Below are 22,500 nucleotides of genomic sequence, written 5' to 3'. Positions count from 1 at the left end.
AGACCCATTCAGTCTGGTATGCCGTGAGATGCTTAGACTGTGGAACCTGCAGATGTCTCGTCCTTGGATGGGCCCAGAGCCGTTGTGCAGGCACTAGTTTCTGAGGCTGTATTCAGGCCTACTGATTTGCATATTTTAAACGAATGCCATCTTCAAGGCCTAAAACTTCTCGCCTAGAAAACAGACGCCCAGACTGCATCATCAGGCCCCTAAGCCTAAAAAAATAAAAATAAATAATGGCTGAAGACCTTATTACTCTAATCAGGGGAAGCCACCCTTCTCCCTCTGAGACCTAGCACTGATTTTTCTTTCCGTTTCTTCTGATCAGGATTTTGAAATTTCTGTTTTCTCTGAGCAGGAGTTGCCCTTGTCTACCTATGAGGATTCTGAACCAGGGGACTGCATTCCCTCTGCACCCCACACACACACACACAGAATTTCTCTTTTAGTGAAACTTTGCATATTCTTAGGGAGCATTTCCACTGGAAAAGCTAGGATTTTTCTGACTCTAAAAAGAGGCTTGGGGAATACTTACTCTTACCTCAACACAGGCCTTTGTCTATCCATCCTGTACTAGATATTGTGCATATCTTAGAATCTAGCCTGGCCGCTAACACTTTACCTCTGGCTCCCAGAAAACCTGTCTGGTATTAGAGTACCTGATTCTCGCAAGTTCCTCTAAGAATTCTACTGTGGATCCTGAGAGAATTTCACAGGAACCCAAAGGCATTAAGGCTAGTACTGCCCAAAACCCTACCCTCTGATAGAGATTCCAGGGCCCTGGACAGATGGGGTAAGAAGGTATACACTTCTGCAACTTTGTCCATTAGGGCCTTAAACTGTCAGTTTCGTATGTTAAAGTATCAGCAGCATATTACTGGACTGCTTAAACCGAAAATTATGCCGATTCCTGACGCTGCTGAAAATGAAGAATTACAGTAATTAATGCATTCTGCTGAACATATTGGAAAACTTGCTTTGCAATGTGGTTTTAATTCATTAGCAGCATCTTGCATGGCTGCTGTCACTGGGTCTGTACTTAGAAGCCATGCATGCTTCCTTAAACCACGACTGCCTGTTTGACAACAAAGCAGAAGTACTTAAAAAGATTGAGGAAAAAGCTAAATCTATGCAAACTGTTAAAGATTTCCTGCAGGTACAGCCTCCCAGATTCAGTCGGTACTGGCCTAAGAATTGGTCCTTTCCTGCCTCTTCAGGCCGTTTCAGTCCAAACCCATAACCAGCAGACCATCCAGCCTTCAGTCTCAAGGTTCTCACAGGCCTAAGCAGTTAGGGGGCTGCCACTTCCAAAGTTGGAATTAGTAAGATGCCCCCTATGGTAAACTGTCACAATTACTTGTCTTTAAACCTTCCAAGTCCTGCTCGACTGACAGTTCCTTTAGGGGGAAAAATCGCCCTGCATGCAAAAAACTGGGAATTCATTACTGAAGACAAATGGGTTTTAAATTGATTCCCAAGGATACAAATTCCACTTCTACTCCTTACCAACCCCAAACGGTTGGCCATACTTATCCCCAAATCAGTGGGCAGAGGCTCAAAAGCAGGTTCTCTCTCTCCTAAGCATCAGGGCTCTTCAGCCTGTCCCAGAAGAGGAATGGGGACAAGGTTTTTGCTAAAGACATTTCCTAGTACCCAGAAAGGACAATTCCTGGCGTCGTATCCTGGACCTGTCTAGACATTTTTTTGGTAATCCCAAAAATTCAAAATGCTATCTCTTAATCAGCTGCTTCCCATGCTAGGCAATGCCTGGTAAGGATGTCTGGTTGGCAACACTGGGTTTAAAGTAAGCCTACCTGCACATCCCAATAAGGGAATCTTGCAGAAGATTCCTATGCTTCAGAGCAGGTTACTTGCATTAGGAGTTCTGCACTGCCCTTTTGCTTATCTACTGTGCCCAGGGTATTCACAAAGTGCTTAGCTCCAGTCATTGCCTTTTGCAGGCAGACATATTCAAATATACCCATACCTGGACAATTGTTTAATTCAAGCAGAAAGCCAGGACATATTTAATCTGTCATTTGTAAAGAAACTAACTTCTCTGTGGTACACCACAAAAGAAAATAAATCACATCTAGTACCCTGCCAACAAATTGTATTCTTGGGAGCAAGCTTGAATACATCTTCCCAGATGGCCTACCTCATGCCAGAGAAACAAGTTCATTTGACAGCCTACTTCAAGCTACTCGCCACAAAGACCCAGCTATCTGCAAGGTAAATACTGCAAGCCCTGAGGTTCATGGCCTCCCACATTTCTCTTAATTCCATATTCAAGACTGCATATGAGGAAACGACGGTGGTATCTAAAAAGCCTATAGTGTCAACATTCTCAGGAGCTAGAATCCATGATTCCTATCATCCCTTACTTAAAGACAGAGTTCCTTTGGGCAGAGACCTGCCACCATAACAAGGGACTGACATTCACTCTACCCCCTGCCACCCAAACCCTAACAGACGCATCAGACTATGCATGTTGGGGCTCACTTGGCAGGGCAGTGCATTCAGGGCAAATGGAACCAGTGAAATGCACCTGCATATCGATCAAAAAATGTTAGCTGTACAGAAAGCTCTGACAGCCTTCAAAGACCACATTCTTCAGACAATTATTGGTAAAGACTGACATCACCACTGTTATGTGGTACACAAGCAGGGGGGATCCCACTCGCACCCTCTCTGCCGACTAGCCATGGCTCTGTGGAACACTGCCTTGAGTTACCGAGTGCACCCCACAAGTTCAGTTCCTGCTAGGCAAGCTAAATACACTGGCAGACCTAAGCAGAAATCTGATGGACCTACACGAGTGGAAACGAACCAAAAACATTTTGAGAAACAAATGGGGGAGCCCAGAGATGAACCTGTTTGCCTCCCCTCAGAACTAGCAATTGGACAAATTCTGCATAAGGACTCCCCACATACAAGCTTGAAAAGTGGATACCCTGTCCTTCACCTGGAAAAACCTATCCGTTTATGCCTTTCCCCCTCTGCGTCCTCTCCAAAGTGCTACTAAAGATCAAACAGGACAAGCCAAGGGCAATATTTACTGCATCAGACTGGCCATGCCAACACTGGTTCCCCCCTCCTGCACAGTGTCACTTGAACCATGGCACCTGCCTCAGACCTCTCCCCTGCTCTCCCAGCAGGAGGGCCAGATTCTGTACCCAACAGCTTCAAACCCTGAACCTTTCAGCTTGGCTAATTACATGATCTTTCCATTCCCATCCCTCAGTAAGCAAGTGGATGTCCTTCAGGAGGCAAGGAGGTTTAGTACTAGAAAATCCTATGCTGAAAATGGAAAGGTTTTTGTTCCTGGAGCCAAACTCAGGGGATGGACACAACAGTGCCCAATTTACCGCACGTTCTTAAATACTAAACTGAGATGCTTCACAAGGGCCTTTCCTTTTCTTCCATCAAAATTCATGCCTCTGCCATTTCAGCTCTTAATACAGACCCACCCCTTTTCTGTCCCCCACTGCTGAAGCAATTAAATCTTAAGACCACCCAGGAGAGCCCCTATTTCAGCCTGGGACCTTACCTTTGTATTGGAAAAGCTCACTCCACCTCCCTTTGAGCCAGCTGCAAATGCAGAGATGAAATTCCTTTCTTGGAAAACAACCTTCCTTCTAGCCCATCACTTCAGCAAGAAGGGTGTCTAAATTACAGGCCCTCGTGGCACTGGAGCTTTTCATAATCTTTCATGTGGACAGGGTGTCCCTCAGGACCAATCCCTCCTTTATGCCAAAGGTGGTATCCAGTGTGGCCCTAAATCAGTCCATTCATTTGCCAACCTTTTTTTTCTAATCCACAGAACAAAGGGGAATGAATACTGCACTCCTTGGACGTGCACTAAGCCTCTCAAGAAATCTGAACAGCTGCTGGATGCATTTGCTGCAGGGGCAGAGGGGGAAGTCCATTTCAAAGCAAACTATTTCTAAGTGGATAGGCCACTGCATTTATTTTTGCTATAAGTGCTATGGAAAACCTACCCCACAGGGGATAAGACCACATTCCACCAGGGCTGCATCTACCTCTACAGCCTTTCTCAGAGGTGTCCCTACCAGGGACATCATAGAAGCTGCTAACTGGAGATGTCCTTCATGGATGCATCTGCAGTCATAACAAGTGGGTTGTCCTGTCGTCAGGCAGCCCTTCAGTCGGCCGGATTCCAAAGTCCGGGTCCGGCTTCGGCTGATGTCGCACTCCACCCGACGTCATCTCTGTTGGTCTTCGGGTATAAAGGCATCAGCCGACGCCATTTTCCTCAGTCTTTCTTGCCGCGTGGCGCCCGAAGCAGAAGCTGTTCGCAAGTGCCGGTCGGTCGGTCGGATCCAGAGATTACTTCTACCGAATACTACTTCGAAGACTTCTAAAGCTAAGTACCCCGTTGGGGACTCTTTCTTGCCTCAGCCGATGTCAGAAAAAGTTAACAATTGTTTAAACTGTGGGAAACAAATACCTCATAAAGATTTCCACTCTTACTGTCTGCCTTGTTTAGGCCCAGCCCACTACGTAGCAGCCTGTTCGGCCTGTGCTTCATTCAACCGACGAATGCTTAGGCGTCGGTCGGAGTTCGCAGAACAGTTTTTCGGTTCTTATTTTGCGTACATTATGCCGTCGGATCCTCCGACTACCCAATCTGGCAAAAAACGCAAAGATAAAGACAGACACTCATGTCCTTGGTTTCGGCCGAAACCTTGGTCAAGCAAACCGCGAGTGTCTCGGTTTCGGCCGAAACCGAGAAAACTGAACAAAGTACAGCTGAACTTATTCCTACAACTGAGGCCCCTGCTACAACTCTTGAAACGACTTCAGAAATTTTACCCACTACGGTGGTTGACTTATCAGACACCATCCTTGGATGTTTCTACCCCAGCACGTGGTGCTGCTAGGCCTCCAGCAGCCATGTCCATTAAGGCCTTCGCCAGGGCTAAAGCTGCCAAGACTACTAAGACAGTGCCTGTTAAACCACCCCCATCCAGGCCCTCTTTTAGTTCTCAAATGCTTACCTTGGCAGAAGATTTAATTTCTTTAATTAGAGGATCTCAATCTCACCCAGACAGGGCCTCTCAGCCCCAGAGAAGAGACCTAGGGCAGAGCCCCGAGCCAGTGTCCTCTGATGATTCTGCTGATGAATCAGACATAACTGACCAGCCAGAGGCTCCCTTCTCCAATTTTGAAGATTCTGATGCTGAAGAATCCATCCCAGCTGCTTCCCCACCAAAAGAATTTTCCTTTGGGAAACTTTGCATGCCATGCGAGAACAGTTCCAATGGCAGCAACAGGATTTTTCAGACTCCAGAAAAAGACTTAGGACCTTTCTGCACCTCCCTCAGCACAGGCCCTTGGCTATACCCCTGTTCTCTCTGTGGTGGATGATGCTTTCAATGATGCTTGCTCCTCCAGATTCTTTACCCCCAGCCCCTACCAAACCAGACAGATTTTACAGGGTGCCAGATACTCATCACCACCTTTACAAGGCTCCACTTGCAGACCCAGAAACTATATCCCAGGGCCCCAAGGCAGTAGCCGCGACCATAGCTAAAACCCTATTCCTTCTGAAAGGAAGCAAGGTCATTAGACAGATGGGGTAAAAAGGTCTACGCTTCAGCTACTCTCACAGCTAGAGCTTTAAACTGTCAGTTTCACATGATACAATACCAAGAGTTTATGCTGGATCAGTTAACTAAAAAACTAACCACTGATGAATCTCTTGATAAGAAATATGTATTAGATATGGTAAATAACATACAACAGGTTAGCAACCATTCCTTAAAATGTGGCTATGATGCACTGGAGGCTTCATTTAGATCAGCCATGACAGGCACAGTGATAAGAAGGCATGCATGGCTAAAGGAACAAGCTTTACCGGATCATGTTAAAGCTAAGTTGCTAGATGCTCCTATGGACAAGACAAGTTTGTTTGGTACATCTGCCCAGCAGGTTATGAAGAAAATGGAAGAAAAGGCAAAATCTGTTCAAACTGTTAAAGATTTCTTGCAGGTTCAACCCCAAGGTTTAGCAGGAACTGCCCTGCCCAAAAGTGGTGCTTTCGTGCCTCCACAAAATTTCAAAGGGGCAGGAATAGGCGTTCCAGAGGCAGAAACCAATCCAGAGGAGGTGCCCACAGAGGAAGACAGTGGCAAGGTAACAACAGAGGCACAGACACGGCCACTGCCACTACATCAACACAACCACAGTGACTTAACCCAAACCCGCCCACCAGGGGACAAATAGCAGCTCCCCTAGGCGGAAAGTTAACCTTATTTTCAAAGAACTGGCACTACATAACAAAGGACAAGTGGATTTTACAAGCCATAGATCAAGGTTACCGGTTTCACTTCCACACGATTCCAGTCAAAAGAGGAATGCCAAATCTACCTCCAAATCAAAAAACAGAGGCTCTACGCCAGATAATGGAGTTAGCAAACATGAGAGCTGTGGAAAGAGTGCCAGCAGCAGAGCAAGGAAAGGGGTTCTACTCCAGACTATTCCTAGTTCCAAGAAAGGAAAAAAGTTGGAGACCAATTCTCGACCTGTCCACCTTAAATACATACATTGTCCCAAAATTCAAAATGCTGACCCTACAGCAACTTCTTCCCATGCTGGGCAAGGAGTCTTGGCTGGTAACTCTAGATCTCAAGGAGGCATACCTGCACGCCCCCATCTGACCAATCTGCAGAAGATACCTCAGATTTCTTGCAGGATCAGAGCACTATCAATTCTCAGCATTGCCTTTTGGCTTATCTACTGCGCCCAGAGTATTCACAAAATGCCTGGCATCAGTAATCGCCCATTGCAGACTTCAGGGAATTCAAATTTACCCATACCTGGACGACTGCCTGCTACAAGGGGACAACAAAAGCAAGCTGACAACAGATTTACAAAGGGTCATTTACTTGCTACAAGCACTGGGATACACAGTCAATTTACAAAAGTCAAGGCTAATACCATCCCAAACAAGGACTTTCTTGGGCGGGGAATTGTGCACAGTAAAACAAATGGCATTCCTGACTACAGAAAAACAAAAGAACTCCCTCTATACTTCTTGGCACTAACAAAACTGAACAAGTTAACAGCAAGAAAAGTACTGCAGGCCTTGGGCTTCATGGCATCATGCATAATCTTGGTTCCATTTGCCAGACTACATATGAGAAAACTACAGTGGTACCTAAAGAATTTATGGTCCCAACACAGACACAGTCTAGAAACAGAAATCCCACTAATTCCATGCTTAAAACAGGAGTTCCTATGGTGGGCTCAGGCATGCCAGTCAAACCCAGGCCTACCCTTTCGCAGATGTCAAGCAAGCCAGACCATCACAACAGGCGCTTCAGACCTAGGATGGGGGCACACATGCTGGACAAATGCGTGCAAGGATTGTGGACACAGGATCAACTTCAACTGCACATCAACCTAAAAGAAATGCTGGCAGTAAACTGGCAATCCAAAGTTCAAACCATTTCTCAGAGGCCATTTGATGATAAGGACAGACAACACCACAGTCATGTGGTACATCAACAAACAGGGAGGCACTCATTCATACCCTATGCAGAATGACCTTGGAGCTGTGGACCCTGGCACTCAGCTACAACATCCAGTTACAGGCAATATTTGTACCAGGGAAAGACAATACCCTAGCAGACATATTAAGCAGAACCGCTTGGATGCCCACGAATGGAAGCTTCATCCGGACATCTTCAAGACCATCTCAAAGAAATGGGGAATGCCACAGATAGACCTATTCGCATCACCTCTCAATCACCAGCTCAAAAATTCTGCACAAGGACATTCCACCCATTAGCATGGAAAGTGGATTCGCTCTTTCAACTGGAAAGGCCTAACAGCATATGCATTCCGCCTCTTCCTTTGATACACAAGGTACTACTAAAAATCAAGGAAGAACGTCCAGGATAATCCTGATAGCTCCAAACTGGCCAAGACAACACTGGTACCCACTACTGAGGAGCATGTCTCGAACAATATGTGGACAATTCCCTGATGCCTTTGATGTTAACGCAGAACAACTACAGCATCATACATCCAAACCTAAAAACCTTACAACTGACTGCATGGAACATCACATAACAGCAGCTATTCCAGAACTTTCCCAAAGAGTTAAAGACATTATTCTGGAAGCACGCAGACCTTCAACAAGAAGGAACTATGCTGGAAAATGGAAAAAGTTTGTCATCTGGAGTACGGAAAGAGGAAAAGATGTGTCAAACATAGATATGCCTAACATTCTGGAGTATCTGGCGAACTTCTTCATTCAGGCCTGTCCTACTCCTCCATCAAGATACATGCATCAGCTATTTCAGCAGAATACAGCTTTGATACACCTGTTTTTTCGCACCCTTTGCTCAGACAATTCCTCAGAGGAATCAAGAATGTAAAACCTCCAAGGAAACCACCATTACCAGCTTGGGATTTAAACTTTGTGCTAGAAAAGTTGACACTAGCACCCTTTGAACCAGCAGCAACAGCAGACCTACAACACCTATCATGGAAAACTGCTTTCCTACTGGCAATTACTTCAGCAAGGAGGGTTTCAGAACTACAGGCCTTAATGGCAGTGCAACCCTTCCTAATCTTCCACCAAGATAGTGTCCATGAGGACTAATCCTACATTTATGCCTAAGGTGGTATCCAGAGTGTCTTTAAACCAGGCAATCCACCTACCTACCTTCTTTCCCAACCCACAAAACAGAGGGGAAAGAATACTGCATACCTTGGATGTACATAGACAGCTACGATACTACTTGGATAGAACAAAAAATAGCAGAAAGACTGACCAACTTTTTGTAGCCTATGCAACAGGAAGGGAAGGAAAAGCTATTTCCAAACAGACAATCTCCAAATGGATAGGAAATTGCATACGATTCTGTTACTCCTTCCATGGAAAACCAATTCCACAGAACATAAGACCTCATTCTACAAGAGCAACAGCCACTACCACAGCCTTCTTACGAGGAGTGGCAACCAAAGACATTATTGAGGCGGCTACTTGGACCTCCGTGCATACATTTGCCAAGCATTATAATTTGCCTCTATATTCCAGATCCCGAGCAGGGTTTGCCACTGCTGTACTGCAAGGGATCCTAAACACACCATAATCTACCTTTATCCTCCTCCCTAGTTGGCTATGGTATTCTATCCACTTGTTATGACTGCAGATGCATCCATGAAGGACATAGTACAGTTTTGTACCTACCATAAATGTAGATGTCCGAACTGGATAGCATCTGCAGTCAGGATTACCCTCCCACCATCCCCTCTGTGGTACTCCTAGGGTGTTTACCCTTCTAATAGCTAGCTGTTGGGGGGGAGTCTTTTATGGTGTATTTGTTTTGTATATGTACATACATGCTTATTGTTGTGTTTACCTCTATCTATTTGGAAACATTGGCATCTATCCAAATTTTAGCCTGCAAGAGGGCTACTGGCATCTGGGGCAAGAAACACTGAGGAAAATGGTGTCGGCTGATGCCTTTATACCCGAAGACCAACAGAGATGACGTCGGGTGGAGTGCGACATCAGCCGAAGCCGGACCCGGACTTTGGAATCCGGCCGACTGAAGGGCTGCCTGACGACAGGACAACCCACTTGTTATGACTGCAGATGCTATCCAGTTCGGACATCTACATTTATGGTAGGTACAAAACTGTACTTTCTGTACATACCTTCACAAAGCATTACCACTTGGAAATTTTTTTTCAAAATCCAGAGCAGGTTTTGCCACTGCAGTCTTGCAGGGCCTTATAGCTGCTCCTAATGCTATCTAATTGCCTCCTTCCATCCTTAGCGTGGGAATCTACCCAAATGTAATGACTGCAACAGTGAATACACTACCCTGGTACAGTTATGTATATTTGCCATAACTGTAGATGTTAGTGTGTTCACTGTTGCAGTTCTGGTTGCCCTCCCTCCAGCCCCCTGAGTTCTATTGACTATATCCCTATTCTTGTTTACTATGCTTAAAGCTTTCTGGTGTATTTGCTTTTTGTTGGAGGTGTAACCTTGTATATAATTGCTTCCTAGTATGTGGGCACCTGACGTCTGGTGCGAGAACCTGATGTAATGGTGTCTGCTGCATGCTTTATACCCCTGACTACCTGATGACATGGAAGATGAGAGAGCAACCGATGCAGGACCTAAGACTTTGATAATCAGGCCAACTGAGGGCTACCTGCAAGCAGATAACTCAAATGTAATGACTGCAACAGTGAATCCACTCGAACATGTACATTTATGGCAAGTTTACACAACTACTTTTCACCTTGTCTACATATCTGTATGTATCCCTCTCTTTGGTCTAAACTTTAAGTGAACTAGTTTCTAAGGGGTTTGATTCATCTTGGGGGCCACCCAATAGATTGGCTCATCCATTGTGGGACCTTTTAATACAAATTTTTTTAGTACATAATGTGCACCAATCTCCCCCCACCCTAAGCTAGTAGGCTGGCTGTCAATAGCATTGTTCCTGGTGGCAATTGCCACTGGTAGATTTGAGAATTGAAAGCATCAATTTGCAAAGAGCCCTTTAGTGTTGCATCAAGATGATGGGCTACCAGTCTTTCATGTACACATACTGGTTATTGAATTCATCTTGAAAATAATACTTCAGTGTTTGTATCCCCCCCCCCCTCCATTTGAGAACTTTGAAGACTGCATTCCTTGGATGTGTACGGATATCCAACACTTGTGTGGTGTAAAAACTGTGAGCAACTGACCAGCTCTTCCCTTCACAAAAGGGAGGAAGAAGGAGGGAAAATTATTACGTAATCCCTTTCCAGTGGCTGGGACACTCCCCTCTGCCTTTTGTCAGCAGCACCATGGTAAACAGGCAGCTGTAGAGTGCACACTGCTATAACTTCATCTGCCACCACAGCTTTCTTGCGTTCACCCAAGCCATTATAGAAGCAGTAGCCAGGAATTATTCTTTCACACTCTCAGAGCATTACAATTTTAAGGGCTGCATTTATAGCAGGAGTAACATTTGTGTCTGCTGTCCTGTAGGGACCAGTTTCTAGATAATTGGTCCACCCCTTCTCTCTTGCTGCTTTGGGAATCTTAAAGGGTGAGACTGCCACAGCGCTAATATTTTTTTTTAGGAACTTTGAATAGTTTCACTGTTGCAGCCCATACACCTTCCTGCCATCCCTCTGTCTTTCTTTCTTTTTTTTTTTTTTTTGTGGGATGGGATAGCAACCTTGACCTTTCTTCTTTCAACGAAACAAGCTGTCTGACTTGTACCTTTCTTCCCTTTCCCATTTATCTGGCAAACTAGGCTGTTGCCTTTACCTTTTCCTTGGAGATTCCAGATGGGTCATCTTGTTCTTCTCCCTGTACCCAAGTAACCTGACCAGTTACATAAGGAGCCCGAGTTGCACAAATTCTTCCCCAGAAGTTCTGTGATGTATCCTGCTGTCATTTTCATGGGTGAGGATGAAAGTTATGAACCCTTGGCCTCTTCCAGACTTTTTCTAAGTGAGCACAGAAGTGCCTCTGATAGCTGTGACAACTTCTGTACTTCAACCGTGGCCTTGAGCTATAACTTGCTATGTTCATATGGATAAATAGCTCTCTGTGTTCTAATCACAAGTCCCACCAAAGTAACAGCTAACCAAATCAAGCTAAAGCAACCTGGGCGACTAAAGACAACAACCAACGCAAACAAAAGCCAAATATATTGGTTCTACAGCAGTATTGGGTTTCTGTTGAAAAATGAACCCTTGCTGCTTGTTAAAAGCTCTACATGAAAAGACTTTCCCTTTAAAAAGTTCTTAAATCAGTAGGAGGGTTAACAAATGTCAGAAAATTGCCTTCAATCAGCTTTCCTCAGTTTATTGGGAAAGTCATTATATAAACATCATATCCAAAATGTTTTGTTACAGTAGCTTAAAGCTTTCTCTTCTGTATAGGTTTCCACAAAGAGGGAGAAGCATTTCACTATGCCTGGCTAGTGTTGAGCTTATTTCTCATGGGTTATTTTATTTTTTTTCCAATTTGGACTTCAATGCTAATTATGTTGGCTTACTAGAGATTCAGACAGGCTTAGTATGTCTACTAATTTAGTAGAGAAAGTCTAAAAAAAAATCTAAGTTGCAACAACTTGATATTGGATATGCGTAGTAATTTAGTCTCTGCTTTGGGGAGCAGACAGTTTATAATGTATTCCATAGTATTGTAAACTCTGGCAAGTTTTTATCCCTCTGACATATTTTCTATCTGTCCTAGTAGAAAACAGATGAGCTGCACATTTGTAACTGCTTGGTGATTGTTGGTTAGATATTAAACTTTTTTCTTTAAAACCCATCAGGGTTTAAGATACTTTTTGAAGTCGTGCTAAAAAAAAGTGTAATGACCCTTGTGCACTTTTATATGGTGGGTAACTTGGAGTGTTCCTGAAGATTACAAATATCTCATCAAATCTCCCATGGCAGACCAGCTGTGATTGCTGTAGCACCAGGCAAGCAATCTAGGCAGATTCCAAACTCTTCCTTATAGCTATCTGATAAAGATGATCAAGTGATGGTCAGGTTGGGGAAGATCTGCACTTCTCTACTCTGGCCTTTATGGCCATCAATTACCAGACTAGTATGGTAAAGTTTGCTCCATATCTAGTTTCCCAGGCCTGTACTCTGCTCCATTCCTGTCCCTTTACAAAGCCTCAAGTTGCTTCAAGATTTTTTAGTATCTCAAGTAGCCAAACCTTCCATAAAAAGCAGCTATGATGTTGCTGAAGCCTCAGCCAGGTCAGCTGCATCTATCTGTTACGCAGGTACTCCTGGCTCAGACTTAAGTCTCTCTGCCAGATGACTTCAAGATCAAGGTCCTGTCTCCCCACCCCCTGGAAGACTGGTTCCTCTTTGGCAAACAATCTGCAAAAGTTTTTAAAAATCTGCAAGAAAAAAGTTAGGAACTGCAGGACTTGAAGCATCTTCTGGTATTGCCCGTTCCTAAATTCTACAGAAACTACCCAGCTAAACCAAGCTTTGTTAGAAGGGCTCCTGCTCCTTTTACTTATACCCTCACCTCCCCCAGAACTGCATCATCTAAATCTACAACCAGGTAGCCCTTTCCAAATGGGCCAAACATTGTGACTGTCTAAATACCTCAATCTCCTCCTTTTTGCCTGCCTCTCACTTTTTTCTCTGGTGGCAACAAATCACCACAGACAACTGGGTCCTGTCAATAGCGGAAAAAGGGGGTACTTGATGACCTGGCAGGAAAACGAGTCGCCAAAAGGCATACTCCTCCCTCTCTCCAAAAAAAAATAAAAAAAAAAAACAAATCCACCTGATACCCCAAGTCATTCAGGGCTTACTATCACAAAGCACCATGGAGAGGATTCTACCAGCTCAAGAGAGGGTTTTTTCTAATGACTCTCTATGGTCCCAAAAATTGATGGCCGTTGGAGGCCAGTATTGGACCTATCCCCTATCAAACTCCTGCCTGCATGTTACCTTCCTTCTGCATGATATCCCTGCAAAGCCTTCTTACACTTTTGACAACCGGGGCCCTCATGGCATTCTTGGACCTGATGGAGGCTTGTCTCCATATCCCCATCCACACAGACTTCTGGAGGTTTTTACATTTTGCTTTGCTATCCACGCACTATCAGTTTACTGCCTTGCCCTTTGGTTTGTCTACAGCACCAAGGGTTTTCAGAGTGCCTAGCCCCAGCAGTAGCCTTCTGCAGAACAAAAGGCATGCAGATCTTCCCATATCTGGACGACTGTCTCATCCAGGCAGGAGAGATAAGTACTCTTCAGGCACACCTGCAATTCGCTATCTCTTGGGAAGTCTGAGGTTTACATTGAATCTACAAGAGTTCTCCCTCACTCCATCCCAAGATCAGGCCATCTTGGGTTGCAGGATAAGAATGGATTTGATGAAGGTCTTCCCCCACTAGAAACTCTTGAAAGTCCATTTGTCAGCCATATCAGCCTGCTTTACCTATGAATCCACCCAGTTATCAAGATTGGAAGTGAAACTTTTTTTCATAAGGGTGTTCTTCATATAAGACCACCATGGAAACCTATCCCTCCTCCTTGGGATCTGAGCTTTGCACTTGACTCTGTACTGCCCCCTTTGAACCTGCAGTGTCTGACATTTTAAAGATGTGCACCTGGAAAACTGTCTTGCCTTGTAGCCCTTATTTCAGTTAGAGTCTCTGAGCTACAAGCACTCATGGCTACTCCACTTTGTGCTGTTTTTTGTAAGGACAGGGTGTCTCTTCGTACTAACACCTCCTTCATGCCCATAGTGGTCAATTAACTGTCGTAAGCAGTCTATCCATTTAACCACCACCTTCCCTTTGCCAGTGAATGACAATGAGAGAGTGCTCCACTTCCTAGATGTTCGCAGGGAAGTGAGATTTTATCTAGGTAATACTAAGGATATCAAAGTCGAACTCTTCATATCCTTTCACCCCAGGGCCCTGGGGGAAAGCTGTGTCCAAACAGACAATATCCGCCTGGATCCGCAAAACTATATTCTTCTGTCTCTTTTCATGGTAGTTACCCCCACACAGTTACAGCCCACTCCACCAGACAGTGGCCTCTTCAGGTACCTTTCTCAAAGGCCTGGATACAGCCACTGTCCTATAGGCAGCCACATGGTCCTTTGCACACACTTTCACTAAAGACTAAAAATTGGATAAATTCTCCAAATCTAGGGTAGGCATTTGCAAAAGCCATCCTCCTTGGATTCCTGGAATACTGCTACCCTTTTCTCTGCATAAGCTGTGGTACTCTCCCACATGTGAGAATACTGCAACCTGTGAATAGGACATGGATTAGTTGTGCAAAATCTTAACATAACCATAGAAATCCTTCTCTTCCATGTTGCAGTGTTCCTTTCCTACATAGCCCCCCCCTGCAGCAGGCCTTTTTCTTGTCTGGATAGCATCCTTCAGTTACCCTTAAACTATTGCCTGGCTGGGCATTCACGTCTGAGGTCTGCTTGTGGACATCACATTTATGGCCCACAGTTTACGACCCGGTGTGTGATCTCCCACGCACTTTACAGCAGCCAGGTTTAAGCTTTGGTGTATGAGCTGGACGTTCGGGTTGTCTGGGGCAGAGGAGCCTACATGCAAGAACACTGCAGCATGGAAGAGAAGGGCATCTATGGTTATCTTAAGCTTTTACACAACTAATCCCTCTCCCCTTTATCTTTGCATAGAGCGAGTAAGTTGTCCTTGATCAGTCCTTGTACAATTCAGTATGCTGTTAATGGTCATTGTCCTGAAGTGGACATTAAGAAAGTGAGATTAATGAGTACTGCAGGAAGAAACAAAGCGGACTCAGATTTTTTTTAGCTGTGTTCTGATGCTTGCAGCAGGTTACTCTGGCATTTCTAAAGGTTTGGCCTGTTGTATTAATTACTGAAGGCAATCTCCAACATTTTACAGATCAATTAGAATATGGATACATTACTTTTTTTGTTGAAAGATGCTTTTTGTTTTTAATGTCTGCTTGATGCATTTCAGTATTAAAAGCAATTTTGTTGGCAATCTTCTGTGTCTTTACAATAATTTTGGTGTACTTTAAGAAATGGTCCAGAGTTGGAAGTCATTTAGCATGTATGTGAAAGTTAAGAGGTTAATCAGAATTTTTATGCTTCTGTGTGTCCCCCCCACCCCCCACACACTTATTGCTTTTTAGAAAATTATTCAGTGGGTGGTGGATTTTTCTTTCTCTTCTTTTTGGAAGAATGAAAGTGAAATGCATCTGTAACCATCCAAGTGTTTTTTCTGTTTGTGAATTCCTTTTTTTCTGGATTTGCATACCTGTCACTTATTACTTACAGGGTGAGGTTGAGCAGATAGCTATGATGAAGCCAAAGGGTCAGACAGAACATGATGAAGGTATGCTTGAGTACTTGGAAGACATTATTGGATCTGGACGTTTGAAAGAACCTATTCAAGTTTTGTGCCGCAGAGTTGAAATACTTAATGAGCAGAGAGGGGAAAAGGTAAGTAACTTTATGTATGTTGCATGTGTTTTAATCTAAGCATGCTGTGCTTGTTTACTTGAAGTTTTATTTTGCTGTTTAGTTAGACATGGAAGGTAGTAGGCTTGATGTCTTACATGTGCTAAAATCAAATTTTTTTGTGTTAATGTTGTGCCGCTGAGCACGTTAAGTGTATATATGTCTTTTAAAGATACGTTAAACATTTGTAAGATAAAATTTAACTATAGGCAATCTATCTTTGGGGAAAAGTGTTTTTTTCAGTTGGATTTGGTTTTTCAGAGTTTGAGGGAATTGATGTTTGGGACAGTGACAAATTTGTGTGCTCTAAACTTGTTTACTGCTGCTTCAGTGGTATTCAGTATTACTTCTCACAAGACTTTGCTTGAAGTGGATTATAGGGCATTGTTTGGGAGAGGTGGAATTGCAAGAAGCTCCCAAGTGAACAGACTGCTTCGGATGAACATCAGTTTTAATTGAACAAATAAACATTAAAGATGAAAAGTTTGACTATTATAGCAACAACAAATACCATTTTAGCCACAAAAATAACATTTATACTCTGCCTTTGTAAAGGTTATTGTAAACGTCATTTTCATGCTTACTGTGAGGAGCCCTACACTGTGTTTTCATTCATTACAGCAAAGTGACATCTCGAAGGTGTTTCTGCAGTTGCATCGTACTGCCACCTCTAAGTGTCAAATATTGCTTGTTCATATTTGCAATTAATTCCAAAAGCATGATGTTCGTGTTTCACTGTTGCAGTCATTACTCTTGGGTTATCCTGCTGGCAGGCTACCCTCAGTCAGCCAGAATTCCAAAGTCTAGGTCCAGTGTCTGTTGCTGTCGCTTCTTCCCTGACGTCAGTGCGCCAGGGGTATAAAAGATACAGCAGACACCATTTTCTTCAGTCTTCCTTGCTGCACTGTGCCCGAAGCAAAAGCAGTTTGCAAGTGCCGGTCGGCAGACTCCAGAGATTTCCAAATCCGAATTTCAGAATCCAAGTCTTCATTAAAATTAAGTACCCCGTTGGGGTAACTTTTTTTTTTTTTTTTTTTTCTTGCTCCAGACCGATGTCAGAAAAAGTTTAACAATTGTATTTCTTGTGGGGAAGCAAATACCTCATAAGGGCTTTCACTCTTACTGTATTCCTTACCTAGGCCCTGATCACAGCGTTGCTAGCTGTTGGTTTTGTGCTAGATTTAACCAACGCACTAAGCGTCGGTTCGATTTTGCATTTCATTACTTTGGCCGAAGATTTAATTATATAATGCTGTCGGGAACAGCTGACGACCAGAGTTTACAAAAACAAGGAAAAGGATAGGCATCCAAGGTCCAAAACAGACTAGGCCAGTCGCCGGTTCTCAGGTGCTTTCACAGCCCCTGGCACCCACTATCTCAGAGCCACAGGCCGCTTCAGACTCCCACTTGGAGCCAACTGAGCCTCTGGATTCTCAAGGTATTGGACACTCGGAAATCATTCCCTCAGATGGGTCTGGAGCCGCTGAGCAGGCAATATATATATATATATATATATATATATATATATATATATATATATATATATATATATATATATATATATATATATATATATATATATATATATGTGTATATATATATATATGTATATATATATATATATATATATATATATATATATATATATATATATATATATATATGTATATATGTGTATATATGTGTATATATGTGTATATATGTGTATATATATATATATATGTATATATATATATATATATATATGTATATATATATATATATATATATATATATATATATATATATATATATATATGTATATATATATATATATATATATATGTATATATATATGTATATATATATATATATGTATATGTATATATATATATATATATATATATATATATATGTATATATATATGTATGTATGTTTAGCCATCTTGGCATCTGCTTCTGAGGGTGTCTTCAGACCTGCACAACTATATGTATATGTGTATATGTATATATGTGTATATGTATATGTTAAGCCATCTTCAGCTTCAAAGACTAAAGCCGCTATTAAGACAAAGAAACAAGTACAGCATTCTCCTACTCTGACATCCATGCCTAAAACAACAGATGCTCAAAATGTCCGAAGACCTTATTAGTTTGATCAGAGGTTCCCATCCCCCTCCTGATAACAGGCCTAGGAAAGAGACTGAGTATGATTCTTCTGATCAGGTTTCGATTTCCTCTGATTCCTCTTCTGATCAGGATTATTCCATGCTTCCTTATGAGGACTCTGATGCTGAATCCATTCCTTCAGCCTCTCCTCCTGAGGATTATTCTTTTGGATAAACCCTGCATACCATGAGGGAGCATTTCCACTGGGAGAGCCAAGATTATTCTGAATCTAAGAAAAGGCTCAGACTTTCTGCTACTTCCTCAGCACAGACTCCTTGCTATTCCACCTGTTCTAGACATTGTAGATGTATTTTTAGAGTCCGGCCTGTCCACTGACTCTCTACCCCCTGCACCTGCTAAGCCAGACAGATACTCCAGGGTCCCGGATTCTCATAAATTCCTATATAAAAACCCCGCTGCTGACCCAGCAACTATATCTCCGGGTCCTAAAGGGGTCAAAGCTTCCACTGCAAAAAAACCCTGTCCCATCTGATAGGGATTCTAGGGCTCTGGACAGATGGGGGAAAAAAGTTTACACTTCTGCTACCTTGGCTGTAAGGGCTTTAAATTGTCAGTTTCATATGCTTAAATATCAGCAATATTTAATGTCACTGCTTAAACAGAAATTTGACAAATACTGAATGTTCAGAGAACAAGGAAATGCAGGATTTATTGCATGCAGCTGAACAAGTGGGAAAGAATACTTGGCAATGTGGTTATGATTCACTGGAGGCCTCTTGCAGGGCCGCTGTTACAGGTTCTGTTATTAGAAGGCATGCTTGGTTAAAGGAACAATCTGCCTGATCATGTTAAAGCAAAATTATTAGATGCTTCATTACAGCATGATACTTTGGTACTAAAGCAGAAGAGGTGTTGAAAAAAAATGGAGGATAAGGCAAAATCCATGCAGACAGTTAAGGATTTCTTACAGGTACACACCCAAATTTAGCAGGAAGTGGCCTTCTAAAAATTGGTACTTTCCAGTGTCAGACCACAAAGAGGCAGATCTCTGCCCCAAGGCTCATACAGGCCTAAACAATGGGGTTCTCCTACCTCCAAAAGCGGGGAAGACAAATCGCAACCTTACAGGAAACTGTCCCAATGACTTACCTTTGCCAGATCCACGCACTTTTCTTTTGGCAGCCCCCTTAGGAGAAAAACTAGCACTTTTCTTTTTAAATTGGCAAATGGTCACCCAAGACAAATGGGTTTTTAACAGTGTCCCAAGGCTACACGTTCCATTTTCACACCCTGCCAAGGTTAAAGGGTATGCCAGACCTGCCACACAATCAATGGGCAGAGGCACAAAAACAAATTACAGCCCTCATGGACATGAGGGCCATTCAACCCAGTACCACAACAAGAGCAGGGGCAAGGATTTTACTAATACTTTTCCTAGTACCCAGAAAGGACAAAACCTGGAGACCAATACTGGACCTGTCTACACTAAAGTTTCTGGAAGTTCCAAAATTCAAGATGTTGACTCTACAGCAGCTACTGCCCATGCTGGGCAAGAAGGCTTGGCTCATAACTTTGGACCTAGGAGGCATACCTGCATGTCCCAGTCAGACAATCTTGCAGAAGATTCCTCAGATTCATAGCTGGCTCAATGCACTACCAATTCTCTGCACTGCCCTTTGGCTTATCTACTGCGCCCAGGATCTTCACAATGCCTGGCACCAGTAATTGCATTCTGCAGACTAAGAGGAATACAAATATATCCCTACTTGGATGACTGCCTAATTCAAGCAGAGAACAAAGACATTCTTCTAAAGCATCTGGCGTTGGTAAAAGGATCACTAGTTGGCCTAGGGTACACAGTAAACGAAAAGAAATCAAAGCTAGTGCCCTCTCAAGACATAATATTCCTGGGTGCAAGCTTAAATACAACTGCCCAAATGGCTTATCTCACGCCAGACAAAAACTGACTTCTTACTTCAAAAAATTGGCAACAAAAACCCACTTGTCTGCAAGGAAAATCCTGCAGGCCTTGGGTTTTATGGCATCCTGCATTCTACTAATTCCATATGCCAGACTGCATATGAGGAAACTACAATGGTATCTAAAAAGCGTTTGGACTCAGCATTGCCATAGCCTGGAGACAGTAATTACACTCATCCCCCGTCTGCAACAGGAGTTTCGATGGTGGGTAGAGACCTGTCACCACAACAAGGGTCTGCTATTCAGTTTATCCACAGCCAGACAGACACTGACAACAGATGCATCAGATTATGCCTAGGGGGGCCATATGGCAGGAAAATGTATTCCGGGCACATGGCCTGCAAACAAGATGCATCTTCACATCAATCAAAAGATGCTAGCTGTTCAAAATGCCCTGACAGCTTTCAAGGATCTACTTCATCCAGGACAGCTACTGATAGATGGACAATACTACGGTCATGTGGTACATAAACAAGCAGGGAGGTACACATTCCTACCCCCTCTACAGACCAGCAATGACCTCATGGGACACAGCATTGACTTATAAAGTTCGCCTGCAAGCACAATTCCTGCCAGGAAAAACAAATATTCTGGCAGACTAACTAAGCAGAAACTTCATGGATCCCCACGAATGGAAACTGGCTCCAAGTCTTCAGCATAAGGGAATGGGGATGCCCAGATATAGATCTATTTGCCTCCCCTCACAACTGCCAATTGCAGAGATTTTGCACACTGATTTAACACAAGCAAGCATTGAGAGTGGACGCCCTATCCTTCAGCTGGAAAAATCTAACAGTATATGCCTTTCCTCCACTGCCTCTCCTTCCCAGCATACTCCTAAAGGTCAGCGAGAAGCCAAAAATGATACTGATTGCACCCGACTGGCCACGCCAGCACTGGTACCCAATCCTAAAGAGCTTGTCTCGAGGTCCAGCATGGATATTTCCTCAAACTTCTCACTTGCTGACCCAACAGAACAATCTGATCCTGCGCAGCCAACTCAGGACCTTTAAATCTGGCAGCATGGCAGATAATGTAGCCATTCAGAACACTCCTGTTTCAAAAGCTGTTATGGATGTTATCAGGCCCAGTACCAGAAAATCATATGCAGAAAAATGGAAGAGATTCTGTGCTTGGAACCAGGAACAAGGCATTGACACGTGTGTACCAAATATCCCTCAGATTTTACAATACCTAACTGAGATGCCGAACAAAGACCTTTCTTCATCAATTATGATTCATGCCTCTGCCATTTCAGCCCATTAAAATACGGAACCATCTTTTCTCATCCTTTAATAAGGCAGTACCTCAGAGGGGCCAAAAACATCAGGCCTCCAAGGAGAGCACCAATTCCGGCATGGGACCTCAATTGAGTTTGTGAAAAACTCACACTGCCTCCTTTCGAGCCAGCCTCAGCAGCGCATAAAATTCTTATCCTGGAAAACAGCTCTGCTCCTAGCAATAACCTCTGCAAGACGAGTCTCTGAGTTGCAAGCACTCATGGCTGTGGAACTTTTTATCATTTTTCATCCAGACAGGGTTTCTGAGGACAAACCCAACATTTATGCCTAAGGTGGTGTCCAGTGTGGCCCTCCACCAAACAGTTCACTTGCCTACCTTTTATCCAAATCCACAGAAGGGTGAGAATTCTGCATTCTTTGGACATACACTGGCAGTTGCACTTCTACTTGGACAGAACTAAAGCTTTCAGAAAGACTGAGCAACTTTTAGTGTCATATGCTGCAGGATCACAAGGAAAGGCCATCTCAAAACAGACTATTTCTAAATGGATAGGCCATTGCATCAGTTTCTATTTCCAGCATGGCAAATCAGTGTCCAAGGGCATTAGGCCTCATTCTACCAGAGCAGCAGCCTTCCTCAGAGGAGTACCAATCAAAGACATCTTAGAGGCTGCAACTTGGAGTTCAGTGCACACTTTCACAAAGCACTACCACTTCTCTTTACTCTAAACCCAGAGCAGACTTTGCCACTGCAGTTCTGCAGGGCCTCATAGCCTCTCCTAATCCTGATTAGGCCAGCCACCAATCCACAGCTTTGGGATTCAACCCAAGAGTAATGAGTGCAACAGTGAAACACTAATGTACTACAGTTGTGTATCTACCATAAAATGTTAGTGTATTCACTGTTGCAGTCCAGGTTACCCACCATCTCCCTTTTCATTGCTGGGACTTAACTGTACTTCTCTATTCCTATACAAAATATGTGATGTATTTGCTTGTAGATGAAGGAAATGTTTTTGTGCATGCATACTTATTGGCATATTTTTCAGCCTACCAATTTGGGGGCACTGACATCTGGGGCAAGAAAAACTGAAGAAAATGGTGTTGGCTGCGTCTTTTATACCCCTGGCGCACTGATGTCAGGGAAGAGGCGAC

At 43.4% G+C, this 22,500-nt stretch overlaps 1 protein-coding gene across 1 annotated transcript in view; it reads left to right on the top strand.

The window, feature by feature from the left end:
• Nucleotides 1-22,500, top strand: part of SMC4 (structural maintenance of chromosomes 4) — a gene marked incomplete in the record, with an annotated part of 1,657,727 nt that overhangs the window by 307,892 nt on the left and 1,327,335 nt on the right. Inside the window, 1 exon segment of the mRNA XM_044070462.1 lies at nucleotides 15,833-15,997. Within this exon segment, the coding sequence (XP_043926397.1) occupies nucleotides 15,833-15,997 (165 nt within the window).

The sequence above is a fragment of the Protopterus annectens genome, chromosome 4.part1 (genome assembly GCF_019279795.1).
Source record: "Protopterus annectens isolate FY-2018-M chromosome 4.part1, PAN1.0, whole genome shotgun sequence".
Classification (NCBI taxonomy): Eukaryota; Metazoa; Chordata; order Ceratodontiformes; family Protopteridae; genus Protopterus; species Protopterus annectens.
The sequence above is the reverse complement of the archived record's forward strand: the minus strand, read 5'-3'. Positions and strand labels throughout refer to the sequence as shown.